General features: G+C 45.9%; 1 protein-coding gene across 1 annotated transcript in view; it reads left to right on the top strand.

Moving 5' to 3' along the window:
• The window catches only part of LOC126237477 (solute carrier organic anion transporter family member 4A1), a 1087525-nt gene that overhangs the window by 851710 nt on the left and 223562 nt on the right, over positions 1-12253 (top strand). Inside the window, exon 7 of the mRNA XM_049947621.1 lies at positions 8264-8366. Within this exon, the coding sequence (XP_049803578.1) occupies positions 8264-8366 (103 nt within the window). The remainder of the gene's footprint in view (positions 1-8263; positions 8367-12253) is intronic.

The following is a 12253-nucleotide window of genomic DNA, read 5'->3' as shown; positions in this document are numbered from 1 at the left end:
TCACATCTCACTCTCAGAAGCTCCAATAACTATAACTCGCTCATATCCACTAGTCTATCGCTGTAAGTCGCTCATATCAATTCACTTCCGCTTGCTCATTCTAACTCACTCATTGAGCCCTTCTCATTGTCATGATCTCTTCGTGTCTCTCTGTCACTGTCTCCTGCTCACATCAACAGTCTGTTTCGTTCTGCCCTACTCCTACTGTCTCCTCTCACAGTCATTTTCTCCATGTGGCTCTCTCTTACTGCTACTATCTCATTCATTCATTCTCACTGCTGCTGTCTCTTCTCAGAGTTACTATCTCTCTCTTTCTCTTTGTCATTATCAAAGACTCTATATCTCATTACAACTGGCTTTCACACACTTCCCACTTCCTCTTTCTCCTTCTCTTTATTCCTCGCCCACTGACACTGCTCTCTTCTCGCTCTGTTCTGTCTCTGTCAACTATATTCCATTGACACTTTCTCTTTCTCTCGCATAGCCATCGTCTCCTTCCTTCTTTTTATACCACAGCAGCTGTCTTATTATCTACTAGTATTTATCACTTTCCGACCTCTTTCCCATTGCCGCTGTCTCTTGTCTCTCAGAATAAAAAATCGTTAATACACTCCTGGAAATGGAAAAAAGAACACATTGACACCGGTGTGTCAGACCCACCATACTAGCTCCGGACACTGCGAGAGGGCTGTACAAGCAATGATCACACGCACGGCACAGCGGACACACCAGGAACCGCGGTGTTGGCCGTCGAATGGCGCTAGCTGCGCAGCATTTGTGCACCGCCGCCGTCAGCGTCAGCCAGTTTGCCGTGGCATACGGAGCTCCATCGCAGTCTTTAACACTGCTAGCATGCCGCGACAGCGTGGACGTGAACCGTATGTGCAGTTGACGGACTTTGAGCGAGGGCGTATAGTGGGCATGCGGGAGGCCGGGTGGACGTACCGCCGAATTGCTCAACACGTGGGGCGTGAGGTCTCCACAGTACATCGATGTTGTCGCCAGTGGTCGGCGGAAGGTGCACGTGCCCGTCGACCTGGGACCGGACCGCAGCGACGCACGGATGCACGCCAAGACCGTAGGATCCTACGCAGTGCCGTAGGGGACCGCACCGCCACTTCCCAGCAAATTAGGGACACGGTTGCTCCTGGGGTATCGGCGAGGACCATTCGCAACCGTCTCCATGAAGCTGGGCTACGGTCCCGCACACCGTTAGGCCGTCTTCCGCTCACGCCCCAACATCGTGCAACCTGCCTCCAGTGGTGTCGCGACAAGCGTGAATGGAGGGACGAATGGAGACGTGTCGTCTTCAGCGATGAGAGTCGCTTCTGCCTTGGTGCCAATGATGGTCGTATGCGTGTTTGGCGCCGTGCAGGTGAGCGCCACAATCAGGACTGCATACGACCGAGGCACACAGGGCCAACACCCGGCATCATGGTGTGGGGAGCGATCTCCTACACTGGCCGTACACCACTGGTGATCGTCGAGGGGACACTGAATAGTGCACGGTACATCCAAACCGTCATCGAACCCATCGTTCTACCATTCCTAGACCGGCAAGGGAACTTGCTGTTCCAACAGGACAATGCACGTCCGCATGTATCCCGTGCCACCCAACGTGCTCTAGAAGGTGTAAGTCAACTACCCTGGCCAGCAAGATCTCCGGATCTGTCCCCCATTGAGCATGTTTGGGACTGGATGAAGCGTCGTCTCACGCGGTCTGCACGTCCAGCACGAACGCTGGTCCAACTGAGGCGCCAGGTGGAAATGGCATGGCAAGCCGTTCCACAGGACTACATCCAGCATCTCTACGATCGTCTCCATGGGAGAATAGCAGCCTGCATTGCTGCGAAAGGTGGATATACACTGTACTAGTGCCGACATTGTGCATGCTCTGTTGCCTGTGTCTATGTGCCTGTGGTTCTGTCAGTGTGATCATGTGATGTATCTGACCCCAGGAATGTGTCAATAAAGTTTCCCCTTCCTGGGACAATGAATTCACGGTGTTCTTATTTCAATTTCCAGGAGTGTATGTTCACATGCCAATATTATTGGGAAACTTTTTAAATGTGCTGAGGAATGTAGAATGACGCAGATGGTACCAACCTTCTCACATAAAGTCTTTTAAACAGGAGCATATTCGTCTTTTTTGTGCTCAGATAGAAACATTTTTCCACTGATTCCTTTCTTTTCCCTGTTACAGCAGGGCAAATCACGCGTATGAAAAGAACGTCATGGTTTAGCAAAATTTTGATCGTTTACTTATGTGAAATTGATATAACGCAAAACTAATTTTACACCTCAGACAGGATTTTACGCACAAAACTTTCTCATGTGCTTCAGTACTACGAATTGGAGCTCCCAGAACCCTACCGATGATATGATCATAACGGAGACACGTTACCGCGTATTTCACCGTGCTGCATCGCTTTACAAACTACATTTTCGCCTTTCACCAGATACTCCGTGCGTATTTTACGTATATAGGTAGGGTAAATTTAAACCTCTGTATCTCTGAAACGGCTGAAAATATCAATACTGTTTTGAAGGTTATTCGAGATCAAGATCTTAGGAATGTATCCCAAAAATGACAGCCATTTGCTGTGCATATCCGTCTTGAAAACCACGGTTCGGTTTTGGTACCCAAAAACCACGTTTTTCGGGTTTTCTCAGGAACTGCCCATTAACAAAAATGGTGCCTTCTTAAGCCCCTTAATGCGCACCATTGACAAGATATAATGCTAAAAGATCCAACCGGTTTTCTCTATTTGTCTAAACTGAAGGACGTGTTGGCACTATACTATAAGATAGAGTAAGACGAGCCTTGTGTTGGTTATGCAAATGGTTCCTAGCCCAAGGACTATCCAAAACACTTGACCCTACCTTATATCACCAATATAACTCTAGGTATGAGCCCCGGAAAAATCCCATTTTCATCCGCAGAGTTTTGGAACATACTAGGTAGCGCATGCTGTCGCGCACGTACGTATTATTTATAGTAATGGCGAGAGTGCATTTTAAGTATTGTTATCTGTTCCATATTGAATTGATGTTTGGAATGACATCTCGTGGCACTGAAGGGAGTCAGGTCAGCTAGCGGCGAGGCGGTGTCTGGCGGGAAAAACAGTAAACAGCCGACGCAAGTCCAGAGAGATTCTGTACATATTACGAATTAGCTGAGAAACCCGACGTGGCACGGGTATGTATTAAGAGGGCAGTTCAATAAGTAATGCAACACATTTTTTTTCTCGGCCAATTTTGGTTGAAAAAACCGGAAATTTCTTGTGGAATATTTTCAAACATTCCCGCTTCGTCTCGTATAGTTTCATTGACTTCCGACAGGTGGAAGCGCTGTACGGAGCTGTTAAAATGGCGTCTGTAACGGATGTGCGTTGCAAACAACGGGCAGTGATCGAGTTTCTTTTGGCGGAAAACCAGGGCATCTCAGATATTCATAGGCGCTTGCAGAATGTCTACGGTGATCTGGCAGTGGACAAAAGCACGGTGAGTCGTTGGGCAAAGCGTGTGTCATCATTGCCGCAAGGTCAAGCAAGACTGTCTGATCTCCCGCGTGCGGGCCGGCCGTGCACAGCTGTGACTCCTGCAATGGCGGAGCGTGCGAACACACTCGTTCGAGATGATCCACGGATCACCATCAAACAACTCAGTGCTCAACTTGACATCTCTGTTGGTAGTGCTGTCACAATTGTTCACCAGTTGGGTTATTCAAAGGTTTGTTCCCGCTGGGTCCCTCATTGTCTAACCGAACACCATAAAGAGCAAAGGAGAACCATCTGTGCGGAATTGCTTGCTCGTCATGTGGCTGAGGGTGACAATTTCTTGTCAAAGATTGTTACAGGCGATGAAACATGGGTTCATCACTTCGAACCTGAAAGAAAACGGCAATCAATGGAGTGGCGCCACACCCACTCCCCTACCAAGAAAAAGTTTAAAGCCATACCCTCAGCCAGTAAAGTCATGGTTACAGTCTTCTGGGACGCTGAAGGGGTTATTCTGTTCGATGTCCTTCCCCATGGTCAAACGATCAACTCTGAAGTGTATTGTGCTACTCTTCAGAAATTGAAGAAACGGCTTCAGCGTGTTCGTAGGCACAAAAATTTGAACGAACTTCTCCTTCTTCATGACAACGCAAGACCTCACACAAGTCTTCGCACCTGAGAGGAGCTCACAAAACTTCAGTGGACTGTTCTTCCTCATGCACCCTACAGCCCCGATCTCGCACCGTCGGATTTCCATATGTTTGGCCCAATGAAGGACGCAATCCGTGGGACGCACTACGCGGATGATGAAGAAGTTATTGATGCAGTACGACGTTGGCTCCGACGTCGACCAGTGGAATGGTACCGTGCAGGCATACAGGCCCTCATTTCAAGGTGGCGTAAGGCCGTAGCATTGAATGGAGATTACGTTGAAAAATAGTTTTGTGTAGCTTCTCCTTCTTCATGACAACGCAAGACCTCACACAAGTCTTCGCACCTGAGAGGAGCTCACAAAACTTCAGTGGACTGTTCTTCCTCATGCACCCTACAGCCCCGATCTCGCACCGTCGGATTTCCATATGTTTGGCCCAATGAAGGACGCAATCCGTGGGACGCACTACGCGGATGATGAAGAAGTTATTGATGCAGTACGACGTTGGCTCCGACATCGACCAGTGGAATGGTACCGTGCAGGCATACAGGCCCTCATTTCAAGGTGGCGTAAGGCCGTAGCATTGAATGGAGATTACGTTGAAAAATAGTGTTGTGTAGCTAAAAGATTGGGGAATAACCTGGTGTATTTCAATGCTGAATAAAACAACCCCTGTTTCAGAAAAAAAATGTGTTGCATTACTTATTGAACTGCCCTCGTAGTTCCTGTCTTCTATTAGTCCATCCTCCCTCCTCTCTCTGAACATCTCCTCCTGCCCTCTATCTCCTCCTCTCTATATCCATCTCCTCCTCAACCTTTTCTACCAATCCCTTCTCTCTTTATGCATCTCTCCTCTCTCTACCCATCCCTCATATCCCTGTCCATCACCTCCACTGCTCCCTCTCTTTGTCCATTTGCACCATCCCCTCTCTTTGGCCGCCTAATAAACCTCCAATCTCTGTCCATCTCCACCCACCCCTCCCTCTGTCCATCTCCTGCTCCACCACCATCACTCTGTCAATTTGCTCCTCCCCCCTCTGTCCATCTTTCCCCTCTGTCCATCTCCTTCTCTGCCTCTGATTCCATCTCCTCCTCCCCCTCTGTTTTTTCACTACCTCCCTTTTCTCCATTCATCTCCTCCTCCCCCACTCTCTTTGTCTATCTTCTCCTCCCCCTCCGTGTTCACCTCATCTGTTCTATGTCCATCTTCTCCTCTCCCCTGTCTCTGCCTGTCTCCTTTGTCTGTCCATTTCCCTCTCGCTATTTGTGTCTATCTCCTCCTCTTCCTGCTATCTGTGCCTATCTTGTTCTTCCTGCTCCCTTTCTGACAATCTCCTCCTCCTTCCTTCTCTCTCCATGTTATCACACCCACCTGAATAAAAGGCTGGTGATTCCTACCCTTACAGTATTTCTTTCCAGACTGTAACTAATATGTGTACCAAATTTGACTGAAATCGTTTCAAGGATTTAGGATGAGTGTTTTACCCGTGGCTTTGCTTGCATGCAAATATCAATCGTTTCAAGAATTTAGGATGAGTTTTTCACCCCTGGCTTTGCTCGCATGCAAAAAATCAAGACCTTTGGCGAATTCCAAAGCATACCAAAATGGCCTCAAATTGTCCACAATATGCAGAACATTCCACATCATTCAAGAGTGTTGTGGATTGTTTCACAATGATCTGGGATGTTCCTGAGCATTTTGGAATCTTCCCGAATGTTCCATACTATTCCCGAACAATCCAAAACATCCCAGATCATTGTAGAACATTCCGGAACATTCTGGAATGTTGTGAAATGCTCTCAAATGTTCTCGAATTCTCTCGAATGTTCTAGAATGTTGTAGAAATTTCTAGAGGGAATCGTTTCTCAGTTTTAGCGGCATGCACATTGTATACTTTTATAATACAATATACTGATTAAAGTCCCCTCCGCGTTTTTATGTGGAATGTAATCTCAGGTCCTACTCTACGGATTCTGATCAGTTTCAGTAATAGATAGACCGAGAGAGATTTACGTACATCACTGTACTGGCTTACTCGTATTATAAAAAAAGTCGTTTTGCCATAGATAACTAGTGGTACCTGTGCAGTGCGAGTGCCGGTCAAAATTTCGTTTTAAATTGAATCACAGCATTCAACCACATGAATTGTCCTCCATTTACAACAACACTTATCGAGAGTGCATGCTTTTATTTTTAGAATGAATATGTTGTGACAATTGGAACTCGAACCCAGGTTTCATGCTTGTCGCGCGCAGCTGCCTTATGTGAGAGCGCCTCCAGGGCTGACCTAAATTTAGACAGTCTTTGATGTTTCCACCTGTGGTTGCCAAACTGTACAGGCAGAGGTTCTACGATAGGCATATGGCAGTAATACCACTTGGTGAGTGGAGGCATTGTAGGACCGCGGCCGAATACCAAAGCCCTTCTATTGCTGCCAGCGCGTCATTTCCTAATCTAATTCCCACACCATTACCTTATCAGACTCAACTACATTCAGTTATGCTTCTGTTACCCATTGTCGATGTTCGTCACACAACTTCTTTTCGAGACACTGTCCATTCTGCCCATACTATGATACCACCTGAACAAGCTAGATTCAGACCTTATAGAAGCTGCTGTGAACAAGTGTTCTCCTTGACTACTCACATAGAATCTGGATACCAAAAGAAAACTGGAGTAGTGTTCATTGACCTGTCAGCAGCTTACGATATGGTGTGGTGCGAGGGCCTGTTATTGAAATTTTTGAGAGCAATACCTTGCAAAACTCTAGGCAACCTCTTAAGTAACATGTTAAGCAATAGGCGGTTTAAAGTACATCAAAAAGAAGAGAAAAGCAGATGGCATGTACTCAGTGACGGATTACCTCAGGGCTCTGTTCTTGCTCCAGTGTTATTCAACCTCCACACATCTGACCTGCCGAATTTAACCTGCCGAAAATTTCAATGTGCAGATGAGCTGGCAATTTCATATGAATATGAAGAACACCTAACGAACAGCGTTACTAAACTTTATGAGTATTTTGAGACATGGCGACTGAGACCAAATGTTTCTAAAACCGAGGTAAGCCTGTTCCACCTCTCTAATCGCCTTTCATCAGCAAAGATTAGTCCACAGTTCGGCCCTCTTGGCACAGTCAGATACAAAGAAAGCCCGAAATACCTGGTAGTCAATCTGGACAGAACTTTAACATACAAAAAAGACCTTTCCAACTTGGCCAAGAAGATGCAAACACGAGTGGACCTTGTGAGAAAGCTGGCAGGCAGTACATGGGGAGAAACCACATCAGTCCTCCGAGGAGCATCCCTTGCACTCCTATACTCTGCGGCAAAATACTGTGCACCAGTTTGGCGCCGAAGCGCCCACGTAGTGAAAGTAGACGTTCAACTGAACTCAGTTACGAGAGTAATTAGTGGTACAGTCCGGTCTACTTTCAAACATCTGTTCACCAGACCTCCGTCGAAAGGCTGCTCTTTACATCCTTTGTCAGTAAGCTTGTGAAAACGACTCGATCCTTCTTCATGACGATTTGCTATCACTGCCCAGGAAACGCCTCAAATCTAGAAGACCAGAATATGAAATGGGAGTCCAAATGCCATCCACAGGATTCGACCAGGACGCAGAGTGGAAACGTTAGTGGCAAGCTACAAGAACCCGAAACCACGAACTTGTAGACAATTTAAAAGTTTCAGTTCCAGGCTTCCACCAACCGAGGGAGGTGTGGGTGCAGTTAAACAGATATCGGGCTGAAGAGCGTAGGTGCAAATACAACATCCACAAGTGGGGCTTTTCAAGTGACGGTGTGTGTGACTGTGGTGATAACCAAACAGTGAGCCACATTGTGAATGAATGCCCAATCAGACGATTCCCTGGTGGCATTGAGAAGCTCCATCAAGCATCCCACGTGGCACTCCGCTGGATCGAGTCCATCAACATCCGAGTGTAGTCTGAGCCGTTTTAAAACTTGTGCACTGTGTATAATTTCACATATATACTTTTATATATATATATATCTCTTTGTTTCGCTAAATGTGTATTACTGTAATTGATGCATGCGATAATAATGATAATGTGCGGGTTTGTGAGTAAAAAGCCTGTACGGCGGTGTTGCAGGAATCTACTACACGACGGCCATCATCGGGCCAGCGCTGGGCTACGTGTTAGGTGGACAGCTGCTCAAGATCTACACCGACGTCCTCACCGTCAACCCGGCAGAGTGAGTACCTCTTCTTTACATGCTTCTGCTGTCAGATCCTTGGTTTTACGGAACAGTAAGCAGTAAAGGAAACAAAAGAAAAAATCGGAGTAGGTATTAAAATCCATGGAGAAGAAAGAAAAACTTTGAGGTTCGCCGATGACATTGTATTTCTGTCAGAAACAACAAAGGACTCGGAAGAGCAGTTGAACGGAATGGACAGTGTCTTGAAAGGAGGATATAAGATGAACATCAACAAAAGCAAAACGAGGATAATGGAATGTAGTCGAATTAAGTCGGGTGATGCTCAGGGAATCAGATCAGGGAAAGAGACACTTAAAGTAGTAAACGAATTTTGCTATTTGGGGAGAAAAATAACTGAAGATGGTCGAAATAGAGAGGATATAAAATATAGACTGGCAATGGCAAAGAAAGCGTTTCTGAAGAAGAGAAATTTGTTAACATCGAGTATAGATTTAAGTGTCAGGAAGTCGTTTCTGAAAGTATTTGTATGGAGTGTAGCCATGTATGGAAGTGAAACATGGACGATAAATAGTTTAGACAAGGAGAGAATAGAAGCTTTCGAAATGTGGTGCTACAGAAGAATGCTGAAGATTAGATGGGTAGATCGCATAAGTGATGAGGAGGTATTGAATAGAATTGGGGAGAAGAGGAGTTTGTGGCACAACTTGACTAGAAGGAAGGATCGGTTGGTTCAAAAAATGGGTCTGAGCACTATGGGACTCAACTGCTGAGGTCATAAGTCCCCTAGAACTTAGAACTACTTAAACCTAACTAACCGAAGGACAACACACACATCCATGCCCGAGGCAGGATTCGAACCTGCGACCGTAGCGGTCGCGCGGTTCCAGACTGTAGCGCCAGAACCGCTCGGCCACCAGCGGCCGGCTAGGATCGGTTGGTAGGACATGTTCTAAAGCATCAAGGGATCACCAATTTAGTACTGGAGGGCAGCGTGGAGGGTAAAAATCGTAGAGGGAGACCAAGAGATGAATACACTAAGCAGATTCAGAAGGATGTAGGTTGCAGTAGGTACTGGGAGATGAAGAAGCTTGCACAGGATAGAGTAGCATGGAGAGCTGCATCAAACCAGTCTCGGGACTGAAGACCACAACAACAACAAACAGTGCCCACAGCAGGCGAGGTGACCGTCACCGTCTTTTTCGACGTCCGGGGTCGACACTTTCGGAATTCCTCGAGCACAGAAAACCCATTGACAGTTACGTGTACTGTGAGGCATTCCGTAGCTTGTAGCTTACGCAAATCCATCAAGGGCGAACAGCCTTGGCTGCCCACGGAGAGAGTGATAGTGCTCCACGATAAGGCGCGACCACATGTCTCCAAGGTCACACAAAGTATGATGGTTGAAGTGGGAGCTGGTCGTAGGTTGTGTTCCAAAAATGAACAGCATAGAGACAGAAGTGATGACACTTTCTACAGGACCTGATCATCATTTTGCAGGACAATGCTCAAGCACGTACAGTGCAAGCTGTTACTGATTTGTTTGACTGATGGGGCTGCTAAGTGCTATACCACCTACTGCACTCCCCTGACTTAAGCCCTCGTGAGTTCAACTCGATTTCTAAACTGAAGGAAACACTTCACGGCATTCGCTTCAGAACTGCTACAAATTCGTCGGGCAACAGACCGCGCCGCTCGAACTGCCAGCACAACTGGCACTGCTAAGAGTATTCTACGACTTACACATCGCTAGCAACGGGTTATACACAATGCTGATGACTACTTTGAAGGTCAGTAAACTTCGAAACATGTATCTATTTTGTACGAGCTGTAAATAAATAGTTGCCACTATTAAAGTTCCAATCCTCGTAGAATGAATAATATCGGTGATAGGCTACAACTCTCGCTCCCTTCCCAACCACTGTTTCTCTTTCATGTCCCTCGACCCTTATAACTGCCATCTGGTTACTACACAAATTGTAAATAGCCCTTCGCTCCCTCTATTTGACCCCTGCCATCTTCAGGATTTGAAAGAGTATTTGGTTGAAAAGGACGGAATATTTTTTTTTTTTAAGAGCACGAGCTTCAAATGAATAGGGCTTTTTTCATCTCTCTTTTCGAGCATAATAGTGGAATCATTTTGGTCTGGCGAATTATGGAAATGGTAGTGCTGCTCTGAATGAAAAATGTTGTTTCCTGCCATTTCCACCAGATCTGCATCTCTACTTTCCATTCCTTTGCGAGTCGTAAGTTAATCCGCGGTATTGAGTTTCAAATCCAAAAATTTTGTGTCTTCGTATCAGAAAGCCTACGACTTTCGATCTCCAGTTGTAAGATGTTTCGCTTATCATTGCGATGCCAACAGAGAAACGATAATTTTTCGAGGCGTCAGTCCCACTGGTTCACAAGAGCACTTGCACACTACAGCCCCAAATATTTGTTGGATGTATTCCAAACCCTGCCGTCCCATACAGTTTTTACCTTCTACAAGTCCCTCTAGTACCATGGAAGCTATTTTCTGATGTCTTAACACACGTCTCATCGTCCTGTCGCTTCGTCTTGTCAGCGTTTTCCATATGTTCCTTTCTTTGCCGATTCTGCAGAAAACCTCTTCATTCCTTATCTTATCAGTCCACTAATTTTCAACATTCTTCTATAGCAACACATCTCAAGCGCTTCGATTCACTTCTGTTATGGTTTTCTCAAAGTCTGTCATTCACTAACATACAATATTGTGGTCCAAACGTGCATTCTCAGCAATTCCTCCCTCTGAATGAAGCCGATGTTTGAAACCAGCAGACTTATCTTGGCCACGATACCCCTCCTTGCATGTGCTGGTCTGCTTTTTATGCCCTCCTTCCTTCATCCGTCGTGTTATTTTGCTCCGCGGTCCTCAATTTTTGTTGTTAAATTTCTCACTTATCTCGTTTCTGCTACTTCTCATTACTTTCATCTTTCTCATTAGACTGTTCAATCCTTTCAACAGATCCTGTAATTCTTCTTCACATTCACTGAGGACAGCAATCTCATCAGCGAATCTTACCAATGATATCCTCTCACCTCGAATTGCAATCCCACTCTGGAACCTTTCTTTCATTTCTGCCAATGTTCTTCGGTGTAGGCGCGATAGGCTGCATAACTGACTGAAACCGTTTTTAATCCGAGAGATTCGTTCTTGCTCTTCCAGTTTTATTGCTCCCTCGTGGTTCTTGTACATATTGAATACTACCCGTCTTGCCCTACAGCTTAAAACCCCAGTTTTCGCAGAATTTCGAACATCCTGGGGCTTATATCCTGTCGAACGCTTTTCCTAGGTCGAGAAATCCTATGAACGTGTGTTGTTTTACCTGAGGTCTTGCTTTCATTATCAGACACAACGTGAGAACTGTTCTCTCTGGTGTCTTTAACTCCCTGAAAATGAAAGTGATCGTCATATATCATACCCTGAATTTTCTCTTCCCTTCTTCCGTATTATTCTTGCCAGCATCTTGTATATATGAGTTATCAAGCGGATTGTCGATAGTTCTCGCAGTTATTTTACCTTGCTGTCTTCTTGATTGTGTGGATGATATTTTTCCGAAGGTCAGATGGTGTGTCACCAGACTTAGAAATTCTACACGCCAACTTTAATAGCCACTTAGTTACCAGTTACCCCGAGAATTTCAGAAATTTCGAAGTAATGTTATGTATCCCTTCCACCGTATTTCGTCGGATGTCTTCTGAAGTTAATCTCTGGTTGTAATACTGGAAACCCCCCCTCATCTTCCATACTGGCTCCCATTATTTCGCCGGCCGTGGTGGCCGAGCGGTTCTAGGCGCTACAGACTGGAACCGCGCGACCGCTACGGTCGCAGGTTCGAATCCTGCCTTGGGAATGGATGTGTGTGATGTCCTTAGGTTAGTTAGGTTTACGTAGTTCTAAGTTC

Source organism: Schistocerca nitens, chromosome 2, assembly GCF_023898315.1.
Source record: "Schistocerca nitens isolate TAMUIC-IGC-003100 chromosome 2, iqSchNite1.1, whole genome shotgun sequence".
NCBI classification, from domain to species: Eukaryota; Metazoa; Arthropoda; class Insecta; order Orthoptera; family Acrididae; genus Schistocerca; species Schistocerca nitens.
This window is presented reverse-complemented; position numbering and strand designations above follow the sequence as displayed.